General features: G+C 35.3%; 1 protein-coding gene across 10 annotated transcripts in view; it reads left to right on the forward strand.

The window, feature by feature from the left end:
• The first annotated feature begins 869 nt into the window (after positions 1–869).
• LOC117416670 (netrin-G1-like) overlaps positions 870–20,516 on the forward strand; it is a 101,944-nt gene continuing 82,297 nt past the window's right edge. For 2 of the 10 annotated variants that reach the window (XM_059034877.1, XM_059034879.1), the window contains exons 1-2: positions 4,164–5,094; positions 11,088–11,726. In XM_059034877.1, coding sequence (XP_058890860.1) covers positions 11,481–11,726 — 246 coding nt within the window. In that variant the 5' untranslated portion in view covers positions 4,164–5,094; positions 11,088–11,480. Of the gene's footprint in view, positions 1,043–4,163; positions 5,095–11,087; positions 11,727–20,516 lie in introns of those variants that run through there. The other 8 variants (XM_059034880.1, XM_034027986.3, XM_034027992.3 and 5 more) reach the window with 6 other exon arrangements.

Genomic DNA, 20,516 nt, shown 5'->3' on the forward strand with positions numbered 1-20,516 from the left:
TGTTACAAGAGACCTATCAGGGCACTGTCCAAGTGCTGAAATAGAAACTGCAGTAAGACCATTTTTATTGTAGTACACTGTAATAAGAATCTTTCGTAACTACCTTTCCAAGCAATCTTTTTCTAACCTAGTACGTCTGGAGAGAAAATATTATATTTTCATACTATTCACATGATAAGACCTTGAATTCATTTAATCATAAGGGACATACAGTTGGTTGTCTGTCAATTTTTACTAATGACAATTTTAATTTCAATAATACAGAGCTACAAACTTTACAAAGATCATTCTTGTGTACATATTTGTCTTACATTTTCTGAAGCGCTTGGAGGATAATTTTCCTTGTATAAGTGTTCCACAAAAAGGATATAAGGATTACACAAAATTCTTGTTTAAGCTTGCATTTAAAGTTAGATGCGTTATATTACATACACGATAATTGGTATTTGGAACATGACTGAAACACTCCTAACGCCCTTTGCCACCGTTCCATCAAGGGTTTATAATTAGCTTCAGCTGGCAGTGATTTGCATAGAGAGGGAACAAGTTCCCTGCAAATGTGAGCAACAGTCATGACCATTCATTACAGCATTCCAGTTATATATTGGGGTGTGTGTGTGTGTGTGTGTGTGTGTGTGTGTGTGTGTGTGTGTCTGTGTGTGTGTGTGTGTGTGTGTGTATATATATATATATATATATATATATATATATATATATATATATATATATATATAATATTCTACTGAGCAGCCTCCAGGCTAACATGTAGCCTTACAGAGCGAGTATTTAAACGAAACTAACTTGCTAGCCTGTACCATTATGTGTCATTTGATTTGTTTCCCGTGCTGTTTCATTCAAAGAAGTGTCATTTGTGGCTTTGATTACTCCAGTCTGAGGGAGCTGTGGAGGGATGTAGTCATACCAAAGATCTGTCTTGTGAAAGGGCGGTCACAGACTGTAAAGATTTCAATCAGGAACCGTTAAATATATGGGATAAACAGAATCCTTCTGGAAAGTGTAGTCGGATTACACTTTCAAAAAGGTGAGTTGGAGAGCTGAATTGATGCCTATGCAGATGCTGGATAAATAAGGGCAACTCAATAGTTTAATCTTGTTAATGCATTGTGAAGTGAAGACACGGCTATGATTTATAGCCATTATGCACTCATTTGAGTTATAGTGTTTACACCACTTGTAACCATGTTCGTAATGCAATTACTTGCAAGTCATAACGTATTTGTATTTGTTTATTATTAACAGTATTAGGCCAATAAATCGTGTTGTTATGAAACGCCAGTGGCATTTTATTTGTTTTTAAATGTAACATACACTTGTGAATGCCTTGTTTAGTGCTTGCTGCTCCATGTGGCTACATCTCCATCTATTCTCCATCTACCAGTCTAGCTGCCCATTAAGCGCTTACTGAATGGACCGCTTTTAAAGAATTTATGTTTTGCAGTCTTCTCTTGTGGTGAGGATTCTTCAAGTGTTAAGTTGTACTACACTGAATTGTCTGATTGGTTTTTTTAAATTGATTTTTTGATATATATATATTTTTTTTTTAACTACAGCCCTACACGACTATTTACGTTTCACTGGAGTAGCATGTTACTTCAAGATGAACTATAGGGAAAGGTGAAACATACAAGGAATCATTACAGTATTTTCATTTTGATAATCAGCCTACGTTGTAACTTTTGCATTGCAAAAGTAACACCCAGTCGAACACTTTTAAATAAATTTGAAAACGTAATTGACATGTTTTAAACGAGTTAATAATGTTATGTGGCTGCAACTCATTTTTTTTTAAAACCCTCCAAATTGCTAATGTTTCTAAACATGCTCCTTATTTTTCTAGATACAAATGTGATATTTAGGTTGGCACTGGCAACAACTGTGCTTTTCTGTAATACATTTAACTACGGTATAAAAAACAGATTATGTAGTCTTGTTAGGTGCTAAAGTGAACAATAAATGCAATTATCAAAATTGCATATGTATAATAAGTTAAAAGCACTCATTCCAATCTTAGTGTGTAATTGCACATGAATACAACATTAAACAATGCCATTTGGTTGGTAATTTAGAATATACACGTAGGAAACACTAATTATTTAGCTTTGTGTGGAGAATCATTGCTGCAAATAATTATACGTCTCTGAGAATACATACCTATACAGCTGGGGGCCTATATTAATTTGTTATTTAGAAACTGATTTTTTTTTTCTGTTTAAGGCTATAGTACAGTATGAAACCTATAGAATGGAATGTGACAGGCGTCTTGCACAGGACAGTGAGCTGCAGCTTAACTGTCTAAATGACTGAGTGGATGGTGCTGCCCTTTACTCGTTTATGGTATCCATAACTGCTAAACACACAAGTACAAATATACGGCAAAACGTAAAAGAAAGTAAATGTTTGATTTTATAATCCCGTAAACTCTCGTGTGTATTTTTTTTATTTAAGTATTACAGTACCAGGGAATACACCTTTGTTTCAATCATATTTTTAAAATTGTAATCCAAGAATCCCAGCGGGGTATAGGTTGATCAAATCAACCCCTCAGCCAAGTAGACAAACATTTTGACTCTCGCCTCCCACCTGCTTTCCCCAATTGAACCGTGTCTCCAAAAGAGCTACGCCGCACCACTTTATGTATTCATAAGTAAATGTTTATTGAACATCTCTGCGAGCCAGTCAGGCAGAACATTACTCATCTGTTTCACTCTGAGACAGAACTTACGTATTTTTCAAATACATTTTTTTAAAAAAAATTACATGTGTACTTATTATGGAATGTCTCGAATATAGGTGGCCTCTTTTTGGGCTCTTATGCAGTTAAACCTTCATCAGCTTTGTCTTGCAGATATGTTTCTTTCATAAATTGCAGAATACAGTCATTTTACAAAACAAAAACTATATAGCCTACAGTACTTGAATGCTAATCATGGTTTTCTGTTGCCTGGAGCACGCTGTGTTTGTACTAAGTGACAACTTGGATGGAAACAAATAATAAAGAGAATAACAAAGTCCTTATATGTACTCGCGTAATGTAATGTTATTTATAATCGTATTGTTTGGATATTGATGTTGCATGGGCGGAGGGGTTATTAATAGGTACTGGTACAAATTAGACCTCACATTAAATGGATGACAACCGATTTTCTAAATGCCTTGATAATTCATCTTTAGGAAAGATGAATATAACTAAGGTTTTATTATACCACGTAGCTGTAAACCTTTTATATAATATAGTGTGCTGAACATACTATTTACAAATTAAATAGCATTTTATAATAATTCCTTACACGATAATACATATTTTCTTTAAAAAAAGATAGACAACTTCCATGAGTGGGACAGCACACGTTGATATTTTAATCTAGTGTGTGTGTGTGTGTGTGTGTGTGTGTGTGTGTGTGTGTGTGTGTGTGTGTGTGTGTGTGTATATATATATATATACCATTTTGAATTCATAACTATAGTTGTATCCAAAAACATTGAAATGATTGCAAGACATACAGTGAAACATCCAATGCAATTACAAGAAAGTTACAAGACAAATAATCAGAATTTAATAAACCACCTAGACTATTTGACTTTTGACGCCACATTACACATTGATATTATAATCAATATTGTTAACTGTTAACTGATTTAAAAAAATGGAAAACACCATTTTAAACACATTCATTTGTCATGTTTCCTTTCCATTTTATAACCTGTAAACTTTATTTCAATAAAGTTTACAGGTTATATATATATATATAAACGCCGCGGTGTTCTATGAAATGAAATGAAATGAAAAAAATCTTATCATACATATAACTGGAAAAAAATGAAAAAACGGATTTGTAAATTATATATATATATATATATATATATATATATATATATATATATATATATATATATATATACTGTAGATTTTTATTGTTACTCATGTTTGCGGTAAAAGTGTTTAGAAGAGATTAAAAAACAGATACCTTAAGTGTCACGGATTTTACCTTCACCTGGAAATTACCAAGAACCGCAATAGCGGCTTCTGGATATAGCACAGAAAGATTTCAATGTCAGGCGGCAAGGATTTCAGGTAGTGAAACAGAGTCAGCAAGCTAGTCAAGCATTCGAACAGTTGGACAGTGCTAGCTTTAGGACCCAGCAGAACGATGTCGTCTGGAGGCAGGAGAAGACTTGCAATCCCTATATTAGCTCGCATTTGGAGAAGATTGCTTATCTCTGAAACATCTCTCCCAGCAGTTAGACGGTGGCCTGTCCTTTAAGTTCCATTCCTATTTAAATGCAGACTTGTCTAAGCAGAAAGGATGCACTAGAGAATTCAAATCCAGAAGAATCTATGTACCATGTATATTTCATCAAATGGACTCTCCAAGTGTCTAATCTTTCAAACCATCTTTTCCATGAGCAGTAACATTTCTGCACCGAGTAAAGGAATCTGTGGATGAAGCTTGCACACATTGTTGTAGGATATCCTCGGCGCCAGAGCTAATTGAAGTGATTTATGTCCCCCTTGAGCGCCTGCTACGTGTTCATATAAAAGAAAATGAAATTTGCAAGCACAGGAGTTGCATTTGGGTCTGGAGAGTGAAACAAGGGGACATTGTCTGCCAAAAGCACGTCTAAAAGTTTATCAAGAAACGTTTTGAAGGAAGATCTGTTCAATATTGTGACAGGATCTTGATCATCATAAGGGGATACTGTGAGTCTGTTTAATTGTGCTGGCCCAGCGGTCCAGGACAGTGATCACTCACTTATTTTGAAGTCACCACTTAGATCCCATACAACAATCTAAGGCAAAGTGGCACTACATTTCAAGGATGATTGACTTGCGTTAAGAAACCTCGACATCCCGTTCATTTAGTCAGCTCATTAACTCCTGCATCATCAACTTATTTTTTTCTCATGCGATTTTTATGTGTGCTCATCAAATTTAGATTTACCACACGTGTTTTAAAAAGGACCCATTGGTCATTATTGAACTTGTTGAACACTGATGAAGGCTGGAGACCATAGGATCACAAAATCTGTCTGATCGCCGTTGAGTGTTTCCAAACGTATGATTTCTCCACACTAGTAAGTATTTTTTGTTATTATTTCATTAAAGTTTATTTCAATATCTTTATAGATCACGTTCTGTTATATTTTGACTTGAGCTAAACTTAATACACCATGCTATCTTTTTACTATTTCAGTTAAATTCAGTCACAAACTGTTGTTACTTTAACCAACTAAGACCATGTTTGACGTATGTTTTGTTAATATTACCTTTTAATATGTGACGTACTTTCAGACTGGATTTTAACAATTTTGTGAACAAGAGTTGTGGTTCTGTTCCTGGCCCAACTGCTTGCCTGCACTGTTTAATATGTTATTTACAGCGCTGTAATTCAAACACAGTATTATTTATGTGTCCTTTATGTTAAAGTGTTTAAAGTAGTAATTCACCCTTGTACTTTAGGTCTATTTGACAGGCATATCTCAATTGTGAATAGAGATAGCGCCCTCTGGTGGCATAATCTACATTTGCTAAAACTTCTTGCTGTTGATTGTGCAGGTGTTCGTGTTTTTGTTTTTGTAGCCGACTATATGCAATTAAAAATAAATAACAAAACAAATACAATGCCATGATACATGTTAAATAATTAGATTTCAGTTGATGTATATACAGTAAAATATAACATAACAGAATCTGAGAAATGTACTTTTTGCTTTTCCAGATAACCACCTTCTTCTTCTTCTTCTTCTTCTTCTTCTTCTTCTTCTTCTTCTTGTGCTGCAGTTTTTGTTTTTGTATTTAGTTTTTTGTTTGACCGAAGTGTAACGAAGCAATCGTGTACATTCCTGTTAGATTATAGTAAAACATTGAATAAATGACATTGGCTACATACAGTCATCTTTGTTTTTTGTTGTTTTAATTACACGCATAGTAACGTATCGATAGAATTAAATGGCACCTTCATTTCGGTGTAACAAAATGATTTCTTCAAGTATTACTAAATTCAGTTTCAAATGTAAAATTATATATCATTTTGGAATGACTGTTTAAAAGTATTTTTTGCATTTAATGAGTTAACCATTATAATTTGATAGATTAGTGCCTGTGTTAGATGCAAATAATTCGCAAGTTCTGCTGACAACTGCCGCGTGTTATTATGTTAGATACATTTTATACATCACCACATGCTTAAAATGTACTAAAAAATGTAAATACGTATTACAGCTTAGTTATACAGATGTGCCCTACAAACCGCCCATAGCTACGTACAGTTCAAATATTTCTCATTGACCACGAATTCTACTAGTCTCCAGCAAGTAGCTACTGTTAAGGTACATGTAATATGTTATCAAAATTAATCTAAGGTTTTTTTGTTTTGTTTTGTTTTGATCAGCTGTATTTTCAGGGGAATGTCGTTTTTCTGCACACAGTATCACAGTGATGGTGGTAATGTGTTATTGGAATTTGTTACATGGGCACCATCTCTCATAATTAATATTGGTTATTGGTTAATAGTTGGCTTCGGAAATACAAATCCTTACTGTAAATTGATTCTGCAAAATAAGATGCTCAAAGAGTTCAGTTAAAAGACAATACCTGTTGTGTCATCCAAACAGCATTGTCCTATTATAGACACAGTTGTACACCATATTATACATTTCTACAATCTCAAGTGTGGTGGAATTGAAGGTGCATCCCACAGATTAGTCAATAGAATGCCAACATGCCTTATATTGTACAGTCTTTATATGACACCTACATTACCTGGAAGTTGAGGTTTCAATTGTATGTGTCAAGTTTGTTTTGACATTTTTAGCATTTGTTGCCAGAGCCTGAGAACAACCTTCTTAAACCTTCCCAAAAAGTTATATACAATATAATTGTTGTTGTGCATCCATTTTCAACAGCACGGCAGTACAGCACATACTCAGAGCCCTGAGTAGGTGTGCATTTACACGCCACTCATTAATATCTCCAGTTGGTACAAAATGAAAGAAAAAAAGGCAGCTGATAACTTTATCTTCTTAATGCTGTTGGGTTAAATAGGTTATGACCGTTCTTTGTCTTGTCATTAAATGTAGTACTAGTGAGCCCTTAATGCATTGCTAATAGATTTATCAATACGGAAAAATAAATCCATCCATATTCCATCTCAAGTCTGAAGTTATTTATGTATGTGTCACAGTTTGTTATGGAAGTTGTTTTCATCCCTGACCCTTTTAAGAAAAGTGTTTTTAATAATATATAAAGGGTACAAAATAAATGTGGTAAGGAACATTTGGTCCAAGCATCAGCAGTCCCTTTGAATATACAGGGAAGGGAATATTCCCTGATCATCTCTGTTCAAAGGAGAAACAAATATGCCAGTCTGGCTAAAGGAGTACTGTTTATTAGCTAGCAGTTATATATCATGAGAGGTCCCAATGTATAAAGCTTTGTTACATTTCAAATAAACTGTAAATGGCAGTTGTTCAAGACGCAAGGCATGAGCAGACTATAAAATCATTCAACCGTGTCACTGCCTCTACTGAAATGTAAACTCTTTATTTAAATGCTTTGGCTTTATGTGGCACTTAAAATCAAAGTGGCTTTGGACCTGTCTGCCACACTAAAATACACTCGGAGGGGATGAGATGAGAGCTTTAGGGAATTGTCTGGGGTTTTTTTTTTCTTTTTTTTTCTTAAATATATTTCGGTCCCCTTAGAATTAATGTTTCGATATTTTGTCAGTGGATGTTTAAAATGGCATTAGCTTGATTATCATTTGCTGAATGTGTCCATTTGTGATTGCTTTTAATGTCAAAATCTTTAAATGTTAAGTGTCCATAGTGAGGTTAATCCTTTTGGTATTTTGTCTTATATTTGCTGTATTCATTCTTAAAACATTGATTGGAGAATGTAAACTTCTGTGAGGCCTGTCAAACAATTACCATCAGCCTTACAGCCGAGACCCTGTTTGGCTCCTGCTTGGCATTTTGATTGTAAGGTGCTCTCACAGAGACATTAAACAGCACACTACTCCCCCGCACTGCTGCTGGGGAAAAAGGGTACCTACAAGGTGTATATGAGTATCTGAACAGTCGTAATCAGCTACTGGCATGTATGGGTGCTGAGCTTTAAAACACCCCTTCATGCACCACTGCCTGTGGGTACAAAATAAAAGCAGACACTCACTAGCATTTCAGAATCTTAAAATCACATGCAATACTGTTCATGTAAAACTAATGTATATTTATGGCTTTTAACCTGGCAAATTACATCACTGAACTGCAGTATTTATATGCAGGTAAAATATATACAGTGCTTGCAATTTTCTTCCAAGGAATTTAGTGCATTTTAATAGAATCCTTTAAATGATTTAATAATTGAAATTCCTACAGTAGGTAGAAGAACTACAAAAACAACTATAACAGGTTGACTTTTAACAATTAGGGTTTGACATTTTAGGGGAAAACTAGCTACCAGTACATAACTGCATGATTATTAAGCAATACATCTGAAGTTATTTAATATTGGGTGTAATTGCTTAAATAAAAGCATTATTCATTTATATATTGCCTTTTAAACCCTAGCTATTCACAATGATTAAAATGTTATAGTAAATCCAGCCACACACTATAAAATGCATTACATTCTCTTTATTATAAGTATCAAGTTTCAAACCTTTTTCAATATAGTTTGAAATGCAGAGGCTTACATTTTGCTCATATTTAACACCTCGAATATATTAGGCTTAATCTAAGACTGAGGATTTATCCGCTACTAAACCATATATTGGTCTTGCTTATAATGCTGAGCACGATATGTTCCTTCCACCATGACACTGAAATGCAAGTATGGAATAATGAGAAAAAGACTCATATGTGAATTGTAAAAGTGGGAATGACCTCTGCATGTGATCTTTAATATTCTTTGGTCCTTATCTAGCCCTGTATTGGTAGTAGCTCATTAGACCGATCTTTTGCAGGCTAACTGGGCCTACCCATATTACTTCTTGAAAAGGTCTGACATTTTTAATACATTAATATTATGCCTATAAAGTAATGGGAGACTATTAATCACTACTTGTATGCCAGCATTTTTGCTATAATTGGCTGCTTCTCTGGAATTTCTTGCACAGACCATCCAATATTCAATACATCAAATTCTAAATTCCATTACACTTTTTCCCTATTCAGTGCAATACATTCAATTACGGTTCTAATCTATAATTTCAGATAATGGTCATTTTAATGGAAAGGAATTACATAGAAATATACAGTATCACCTTACAATACTTTCAACATCTGGAACCAACCTTTATTGTATGGTCATAGTTATATTTATGCATTTATGCATTTAATACTATAAAAGTATTTATTGTATTTGTTTTTCTTTTTATTTATTTATTTTTTTAAACAACTTTTGCAATCTTTCTCACAACCTTAAAAAAATACTGCATGTTTATGCATAGTAAGCTATTGCATTAGCAGATGTCTTTTTGAAATAGTTTATACAGTGTGTCCAAAAACACTTGGAAAGACAGTACTGTACATTACTGCTGGCTAGTTTTCACTTTTTTTTTGTTTTCATAGCTTACAAAAATTGGGTGAAGATTTAGGTTCACTGGTTCTCTGGCCCAGCATTGCTTTCTCCATGTTGCTTCATCAGAAACATTTTATGCTTCATCTTTTTTTGTGCATGTTGTTGCTTTCGACAGATTTTGGAAAGTATCCCGGAGTTGCAAAACATTGCAGGAAAGCATCCGTGTTCTACTAAAGACCCACTTGCACTTATCTACTTATACTATTTTGGTTGTATTTTTTTTTTTTAAAAAAAGAGCATTTAAGTGATTAGATGATTTCTTAAATTGGCCAGTTTCCTTCTCTATTTTGAGATGCTTTTATCCCCTTAGGGTGTGTGACATATAAAAACCTGAACCTGGTTTCCATTGTTGAATTAATAAACATCCGACAATAATTCAAAAAGTATTTCTCTGTAAACCATACACTTCTTTAAAGTCTAAAAAACTAAAACCAAAAAATGATGGTTACAATTGTGCCTTGGTGTAAAGAACCATTTTTGGTTCAATGGTCTTTCAGCTGTAGTCAGTTGTATTTCAGAAGGTTGTATGGCTCATCACATTACAAAGCACATTGCATTTTAATCATAATGAGGTTTTAGGTTATAGTACAGTATCATGCACTATTCTGTTACCTTTTGCATCCATTTCAAGATATAGTTGTGAAGTCCACAAGGGGTACAATAAACACTTTGTCCTTTGCCAGTTGAAAGCAATTATTAGTAAATTGCTTTGCTATGGAAACACTGCTTAACTTAGCAGAATTTTGTCAATGCACACAATCTGTCTGCAAACTGTCTTCAATTATGCTTTAATTTAAAAATCACCATTTAAATGCAAGTCTTAGGCAAAATAGGTAATGAGTTAATTAATTAAAATGGAATGAGATCAGCAGTTTGTGCGCTTTGGTTTTAATAAACAGTAAGTCTGCAAACCTTTGTTGTACTTTTAATTAAGAGCAGTAGTTAGTATGGATACCATGCTTGTATTTAGAGAAAGCATGAGGTGATTACTGTAGGTGGTTCACTGGCTTTTGATTTGGAGTCCTGTTTTTTGATCTGGTTAAGGACACAAATGGTAGTCTTAGTTTTCAGAGGACAGTAGTTGACATCACAAAACCACCAGAGTCTCATACATGGATTCTTCCATTCCCCTAAAGATAGCTCCTACAAGGCAGACTCAAGGCATCCTCACAGGGCATAGTCAGATTGGAAAGCTTATGCGCTATCCCTTATTTGTGGATAAATAGAGATCATCAGTTTCCAGTATTATATGTTTGCGTCTGACATTTGTTAATTTGCCCTGTCTATAAGTACACACTTCTTGCTCTGAACCTGAGAAACAGCAGCATATTAATGCAGTCATTCCCACCCAAGCTGTAACACCTAACACCCACCTAGCATAACCCCCAAAGTCTGCACTTATCATTTTATTTTTTTAATAACCACAAAATGTCAATCTCTCACAAACTGCCAAAATGATAATTTTCACCCTTATTGTTTCCTACAGGGTCTTCGTGTGAGAAGAAAATGATGATTGATGGCAAACAGGCTTTAGGCAGCAGACACTCATCACTTTGCCCGAGATTCTGATTTATCAGCCCGTCAGGCAATCTCTCATGAGCCCTGAACACCCCTCATCCCTTTAGGTTATCAGTTTAAGACCCTCTACTGCTTGCAATAATCAGAGAACTTGCAGACTGACATAACACAGTAAAACAAAAAACTAGCACCCCAAAGCAATTATCAAAAAGCATTACAGATTATGCTGGGACCTAGCCAAAGCCCTCAATTCAATACAAGTTGGATTATTTTCTAAAATCACCTGGGATAACATTAAAAAAGAAAAGAGAGAAAACAAAAAAAGAAACAGTTTTTCGAGAGACCATCAAAGGACAAGATAATGCATTTTCCTGGTTTGTTGTCACTGCAGGCCCTTTGGGTAGCTCTGTCTCATGCCATGCAGCACTACCCTTCTGTTTGGGGACATTATGACGTTTGCAAATCACAAATTTATTCTGATGAAGGCATAACCTGGGATTACATGGCCTGTCAGCCGGAGGCGACTGACATGACCAAATACCTCAAAGTGAAGCTCGACCCCCCTGGCATCACATGCGGAGACCCACCCGAGACATACTGCGCTTTGGTAAGTGTGGATGCTTCTCGTCTTTAATATTCAAATGTAATATTTAAAAAAGGTTGGTTTTCTTGAAGAGTACCCTTTGCCAAAAAGTACACTAAATGACTGATTAGCTACTATGTTTGTTCTACTTTTGTATGCCTCACAAACAATGTGGCATAGCCTTTGCAACACAATGGGAAAAGAATGTTCTGTAGTTCACATAAAGAACTGAGGTCATGATTTAACACAAGCAATAACTATTTTTGGTGATTGGCGTTTGATTGCTTTTACCTTGAGTTTTTAAAACGTGAAACAAAAACACATTGAAAATGAAGGCCATGCCAGTAGTAACGGTACAGTTTGAAAGGGCCTGTCCAGTGTACACTTTAATCATCATGATAAAGTAAAAAAAAAAAACAGTTTTTCAGTTCAATTACTGAATCTGTAGTGATTCAAACGTTAATGTAAAGATGAAGATTATCAAAAAGAAATTAAAGAGACACGAAATTAAAGCTTTGTATCCCTGTGGGCAGGTTAATAACTACAGCTTCTTACAGTAATTGTGATTGGTTAAGAATGTAGCTTCTCAAAAGCATGTACACCTCAAGTGTCAGCCAATCAGATTCTTAGTAGAGCCATCATTAACCAGTCAGTCTATATTGCTTAGAATTACAGCTTGCAATAATTACTACTGGCCTTCAGCTCAGGATGCTTATCTGTCTAGCAAGTAATGCCCACTGTATTGGTATCTCAGGTGAATAGGACCATGGAAGAGCTGTTTCAGTCAGGAAACAAACTAAGCACGGTTTCCAGTTATATATAAGATCAGTGTTATTCTTTAAGTGACCTTAGACCTTCTAATTTTCAAGAATACTTAAAAATCGATCCAAGCAGTAGCAGAAACAGGCCCCCACATTCCCTGCTGTACAACTCAAAACCCAAGCCGTTCATCTATTTACAATACTGATTGCGTCGCTAATGAACCCATTTGGAATTAATAACATAACGACGAAAGAAAGTAAGACAGGGCAATTTCATTTTTTTAAAATGTTTTACCTTATTGTAATATATACATTTATGTAATTGAGTGTATTCCTTGTAAATTATTTAAAATTCACACCAGCAGCCATAATTACATTAAATGGAATGCATTGAACCAGAGAAAGTATTCACCCTTTAAGATTTTTTTTAAATGTTAGTGATGCCAAGCATGAACCTATTGGGCACACTCATGAAAGCACCTTGGGAAAAGCTGTATAAGTTATTGGGTTGTTTTCGAGTATGATAGTCCTGCCTATCACATCACTCAGCAGGAGCCTTGCTTGCTTTTGTAAAATTATCTGCAATTATCTCCAGACTGCAGCTAATTTTCAAGATAGGTTAAACAGAGGCTTTGAAAAGAAGCTCCCAGACGGAAGAAGTCTTGTGCATTTGTACAATTTATGGCAGAGAAGTGCTGATGACTGGAGAAATGTGAGCCCTTGAGTGCTTCTATGGATTTCATAGCCAATCAAAACTAAATTAGGAAACAAAGAGATTATTAAAAACTCCTCTGTGCATGCAATTCCAGCATAATATTATGAGATAGACATTAATATATTCCTGAGAGACCAACAGTAATGCAACATGTCCTTAATTGCTGAGGTTCATTTAATGGTAAAGTATGTTAAAGAAAGAGCCATGAAGTTCCTCCTATAAATAATATGATTTTGGTTATAAAATTAATGAAAAGATGCACAAGTGGCTTTGGTATTGCAGAGGGAATGCAATGTTGAAATGATGTAAGTATATGTTTTGTCAGTCAGCACAATACATTTTGTAATAATCAAAACCTTATGGGAAGCCCAAAAAAATATATATTTGAGAAAATAATAATAATAAAAATGGTTTTAAATTTATTCTTTCACTTTATTCTTTTTTCAGTGACGTGCACAAATATAGGGCAAATTGACCTTACTTTTTGTCATCCAGTACACAAGTGACATATTGTTTGGAAGTCTGAGAATCATTTAAGTGTTTTTAGGTGTTTTGTATTTAGTGGAATAATGCTCAAACAATTGCATTTTGGAGCTTTGAAAAACAGTTTTGTACAATACATTTTTTATATAAACTCTACAAGTACTGGTATCTATTTCACTGTCTATACAATTCTCTTTTGTTTATAGTGTAGATGTAACATTTAGCATGTTGATTTATTATGGGGTTATACTGTTAGTATTGCTTGTCTTATCTCAGGCAGGATTTAATGGAGCAAGTGGTAAAATTAGGTCCCAAAGGTGAATATTTTTCCTAACCAAGAACTGTAGGATCTGTCTTCCCCCAGGACAGTTATGCTCCAATGACTCATTTCATATTTTCTTGGTTTGTTTTGTTGGGAATCAAACCCAATCATAAGCTGTCTTGTTCAGCATTAGAGCATGATAAGTCATACTACCATACAACATCTTTTACCCGATCTGCTGCTGTCAATGCTCCTGAGGGCCATTCACTGGAGTTTGGGAGAGGGTTTTTGACAAATAGTATTAATGCATTTGGAATGACTTTGGTTGAAAACAAAGGTTTTGATAAGAAATGAAAGTTTAAAATGTGTGTTTCTAAACTTACCAGAATGGTTTTTTTTTTTTTCCACCAGGAATGGATATCAGGCTTTTGTTCAATTTTTTATCTGAAAATGCATACTTGTAGGTCACGTTACAATTTATATAGAATTGGAATACGCATTTAAATGACAAAGTCAAAGAGAAGATATTGTTACAGTGGCAATGCTTTCTTCTTGGACAAATAAATCCTGATGTTTCATTTCAAACAGAAACACAATTCACATGCACCCATGGCAATTTTAAAACTGCATAATATGCTTTAGGTAAAAAGCAAGAAATCAAAACTGCTGACTTCAAAAAATGGCATTGAAAGCTAGAAATATTTGCACCCTTCATGAATGAGAAACACATGTCATGTAGGCTGTAGCACATAGTGTTGTTACATCTGAGTTGTTGTTAATTTTTTTGTTTATATACCACTTTAATATGTTTAGCCAAAATGATGTAACATTTAGGGGTAGATGTAAGGATACACGCAAAGTGATTTGCAGGTGCAAAACCCCCAAAACGTTGCCGTAAATCACGTTTAGCCGCTATAAAATCAGATTTTTACCAGTAAGTGAATGGACCCACTATCAAATTTGTACTTTGCCATCATTAATCCATTACAGTTATATTGAAATGCATTCAAATGAGAAAGAGCATGGAATTGGGTGGGATCTGGCTACTAAGCGTGCCAAACATTATAATTTGATGTAAGGATTTTGCCTTGCACTTAGGCAATTGCTGACCCTCCAAAAACTTTACACCTCTTTTTACAAGGTGCAAACCATTGTAGAAGTGAGTAACTAAGAGCTGTATAAAAGCACACACCTGCAGAGACCTGTTATTGGCAAAAAAAAGCCTAGACCCATTTACTTCTCTTAAAATATTTCTCCTCTTGCTGGAAATGGACATGCAGCTATAAAGTTTGCATGAGTGCCAGTAAATAGTTGGTGTTCTTGTGAGGATGCATCGAGGGCAACTGCCACATAGCCATCTGCCGATTGCGTTTTCAAAGAAAGTCATTAACAAGGTGAAGGGAAACTGCAACATTTTCATTTGAATGGAACAGCCTTCACCATGCATGACAACACACCTCGCAGTTTGAAGTGACATGATGCTGTAAGGCTTTGTCACCATGCAGCAGTTCCTGTTTCTAATTCCTAGTGACACGCAGTGTTTAATTCACAAAGAAATGTAAGGAGCAGCTGGGACGATTCCTGCAGACACGCTATCTATAATAAGCACTGCTTATTTGCATTATTCATCAGTTAAGGGTACTGATTTGCATGTAGTTCTGCCTCTCTCACTTTGCCAGAGCATGCATCCAGGAGACTACATTTAAGGTATACAGCCAACATGAACTTTTTCACATTTCTCTGCAGTGTTTAGGTGTAATAACAAAAAAACAGTGGCTGCCCACAGGAATTGTATAGTGGTACAGATTACTTATTTATTTGAAATAAATAAATAAATAAATAAATGGGAGAGGCATTCTACATTCTTTTGTCTTTTGCAAACCCATGAATGGTTAGATTGAATGTAGTGTTTTGCACCTGTCATAAATATCTTTAATTTGCCATTAAGGTATAGCAGCCCAGTACATTTCAGTAAACAGTGAATTATATTATTGTTCTCCCTGGTAAAAAGGTTGATCAACATGTTTTCAATATTTTACAGATGTTAAGAGGAGCTTTGTTTAAAAGCAGTATTATGCTTAAAACTGTTTCCACAATATGACACAAATACGCCTGTTTTAATAACATATTGTTTGTACAGGTCTGACAGTAAAACAGAGCGGTGTAAATGTGCTGCATGGCAGGGAACAAGACATCTGTTTCAAAATCTGTAACTTCACCAGTGGACAGGAAACAGAATGCTCAATATAAGGGGTACAGTAGATACTGCTGTTGTTCACAGAAATACATTTTCTAATTCATTTTATGAGACCAAATCTGTACCCTAATATACAATCTATAATAAATAATGTAACTTCATCGGCTGGTTTTATAGATCTCGATTAAGTCCAGTCTTGAGACTACTGTAAATCTACTGTTAATCAGGAACTGTGAAACTTGCTGAATAAGTGGGGGGCCTAATAATAAAAAAAGAACTCTCTCACATATTTTCACTATGGCAAAGCACAGTTGAGTGAAATGCCATGACAGAACAAATCTGGTAGAATGAGTTGTTTCAGCTGGCTCTGTTAGATTCACACTAAATGCTTGTCTACGCGTGTATTCAAAATGAAGTCAGTGGTTAATAATTGTCACTTAACTTTAACTGTGATAATTCATCTTCAAATGCAGGGTAATTCTTCCCTTGAGAAAATTGAGAAATGATAAATCTTGCTTTAAAAAAAGAAAAATTACAGCGGCATTTTGGATAACACAATAGTGCTTTCTGCTATATCTTAGTGCTGGCATTTTACACCACGACCACCATATCCTTTCATTATTTAATATCTGACACCTTTTTTTCCCAGTGGGCTTGACAAATCTTACAAGCACTTCACCTTTTTTTTTTTTTTTTTTTTTTTAATTGACAAGTTTATTTCATTTTAATTTGGTTTGAAGCTAGGGGACAGACGTCTAGTTCTCTGTAACAAGTTACCAACTACTAATTTGTTCAGATAAGTCTTTGAAGTCATGATATTGGATTTATTCAGAGTACTAACAAAATATACAACTTCATTTAAAAAATTGGATCATCATACAGCTAGCCTACATATACCAGAAATAAAACCCTTAAAAGCTGGGGTGTACTGTACGTACAAAGGTAAGCCGACTTGGATTGCCTTTAGCCCAAAGCAAGCCTGAGCACTAAATATCCTCCCAAATGAGCCCAAATCCCAGGGTACATTAACCACCATCTTAATCTATATTGCTTTATTAGCACATAGATTTTACCCATCAGTTATTTTCAGCCCTTGCTCACACAATTGTTTTTCTGCATTTCACATACCTTTAGTTGATTTTTGTATTAAAAACATTACTGTCGGGTATGAGACTGAATCAGTGTACCACATGGGTATTTATTCCTGTTCAGGATAAATTAAAGATGTAGCTGTACAAATTCAAGAACAGTGCAAGCATTATTTAGGGAATACAGAAAGAGCATACCTATGCTGCAATCAGCAAGTAAGGGTGTCTCTGGTGTACAATGGGAAGCTTCATTAGCTGCTCAACCTACCTTAAAAAAAAAAATAAAAAAAAATAATTGTCCTCCCATATAGTAGCTGTATGTTTTAGCTGTGACATTTCATTTTTGGACTGAGCCTGGTGTCCTCCATGTTTCTTTTCAATCTCGCCCTTGGTATAAGACAGTGACATAGTGACGGCTTTGTTCACACAGCCAGCACAGCGTCTTCTGTGAGTAGCAAGAACATCAGCATAATCAGCTACTATGAAGAATTCACTTGATTCTTCTCCCTCAGCACATTTACACATGGTTCATGTGGTACTAGTGAAACTGGCTCACATGGTTCATGTGGTACTAGTGAAACTGGCTCACATGGTTCATGTGGTACTAGTGAAACTGGCTCACATGGTTCATGCGGTACTAGTGAAACTGGTACACATGGTTCATGTGGTACTAGTGAAACCGGTTCACATGGTTCATGCGGTGCTAGTGAAACTGGTTCACATGGTTCATGCGGTGCTAGTGAAACCGGTTCACATGGTTCATGTGGTACTAGTGAAACCGGTTCACATGGTTCATGTGGTGCTAGTGAAACTGGCTCACATGGTTCATGCGGTGCTAGTGAAACTGGTACACATGGTTCATGCGGTGCTAGTGAAACTGGCTCACATGGTTCATGTGGTACTAGTGGAACTGGCTCACATGGTTCATGTGGTACTAGTGAAACTGGCTCACATGGTTCATGTGGTACTAGTGAAACCGGTTCACATGGTTCATGTGGTACTAGTGAAATTGGCTCACATGGTTCATGTGGTACTAGTGAAACCGGTTCACATGGTTCATGCGGTACTAGTGAAACTGGCTCACATAGTTCATGTGGTACTAGTGAAACTGGCTGACATGGTTCATGTGGTACAACTGAAACCGGTTCACATGGTTCATGTGGTACTAGTGAAACTGGCTCACATGGTTCATGTGGTTCTAGTGAAACCGGTTCATATGGTACAACTGAAACCGGTTCATGTGGTACTAGTGAAACTAGTTCACATGGTTCATGTGGTACTAGTGAAATTGGTTCTTGGAATGCAGTCGTTTTTCTCAGTATATGTTTGAACCAGGATCAGCTTCACGTGTAGAAACCTCTGATGCAGTTCTGGGAACAATTAACTACAAGGTATTATAGTAGGAACTAGTTGAGCATTGATGTGACTTGAATTTCCAACCAGGCATATCTACAACATAAAGGAAACATAAAGTAGAAAACATCATTTTTAACTTTGCAGTGTTGTGTAACGGTATTTTACTACCTTTTTAAACAATTTGACCATTTACTAACTGACTATCTGTTACAACTACTCAGTAGGAAGAAGAACCATGTAAGAGAACTTGAGCCTTATACACAAAGCTGTAAGTCGTGTTTATCTGAAAATGTCAATAACCTGAATATTAAACTTAATTTTATTCATAACAACAATAGTGCTTCTTTCTCCTACAATTGTTTTAGAATGAATTCCCAATCTGCCAGCTGCTGATCAGATTTTGCTTGTAGATGAGGGAATGACAAGTCTCACTTGCAGTGCAGTTTGCTAATGAAAATCAGATGATTGTTATTAACAGAAAAAAAGTGTATGTTTTTTCTTCCTTGGAGGCAGATGCAATGATACATTTAATGAAATCCGTACACAGCACAGCACAGTACTTCCCACAATACTTGTAATTCACAGTATATGCTTTGAAATCGTCTTTCAATTTGCTACTAAAGTATTAGATGTTATAATATGGAGAAGAGCCAAGTTATACAACAGAATGTGGGTGTCATGGTTTTAATAATTAGATAATACCACAACTATTTTTACAGTGGTTCATTAAGGATGTGAAAAATATGTATTTAAGAAATACGTACTACGTCAATATCACAAGATATCCATATTTTAAATTGGTTATGTCGCGATCACCATTATTATCTAAAATGAAGTTAAAATCTTGTGATCTCTACACAACCAATTTGAAATGTCAAGACACTTACATAATGGATCCTAGTCACAAAACTTGAAGGTAATCAACACTCTAAACAGTTTTACCAGGCATAGCTAAGATTCTTCTGCAATGACTGATTGACCAGGCATGCCTGAAGAAAGGTAAAAAAATGGTGTGATAGATTCTACAAGTACAGATACTGTATGCTGTAAATGGCACTGTGTCTTAAAATGCATAATCCTGAAAGATATTTTATCACCTTGACTCGTATGTGCTTTAGTACAATATAGACTCTCCATGTCTTGGAAAGCAGACATAGATAATAATGAAGTGTTCAAAATGTATACATTTCAATAACATTTTTAGTTACTGTAGTTTTTTATTACATGCTCCACTCTGTCTTTATACATGGTCTTGTAAGGATCTTTGGATGTTTGTTTGTTTCAGTGATAGCTTGTGAGTCTTTTAACTTGTGAACAATTTGCTGGATTGATTAGAAAAATGGAATGCATCTTTTATATAGTGAGGAAATGAAACACGCACAATTGCAGGTTGTTATGACAAAGTGTTCCCCCAAAAACACTGATAACACTGGCTACTAATAGATCCACGAGAATAATCATTCGCAAGCGAGCATTATTCTAGTTCCAGAGAATTCAAAAGGCTCCTGTTGCAGGATACACTGAAGGTATCAAAAATAGAAAAAAGGGTTAAGGTATCTTGAATATGAGTGTTACAATTCTGCTCTGGAAGGTGGGGTAGGGGAATAGGATCATCTGGCTTTTATAGGAACAAAATAGACAGATTTATTTATTTTTTCTATTCTGCATTTGACAAACTACGGTACAGTATATAGATCTCACGATTTACATTTTTTTTTAAATGCAGGTTTTTCTATAAATAGCAAAACGTGTAAAACACTAACAAAAAGAAATAACCTTGTGACAGTTAGCTGGGTGTTATGCCCACATTAACAGTGTCAGTGATGCACACATTAATGATCAGATGGAATCAACCACTAATAGGTAAAGCTTTGTCACATTCCCAGGTGAAGCACATGTCTCATAGAAGCATCTGTTGCATTTGTTATTTTACCAATAGATTGGAAAAATAA

This window comes from Acipenser ruthenus, chromosome 12 (genome assembly GCF_902713425.1).
Source record: "Acipenser ruthenus chromosome 12, fAciRut3.2 maternal haplotype, whole genome shotgun sequence".
NCBI classification, from domain to species: domain Eukaryota; kingdom Metazoa; phylum Chordata; class Actinopteri; order Acipenseriformes; family Acipenseridae; genus Acipenser; species Acipenser ruthenus.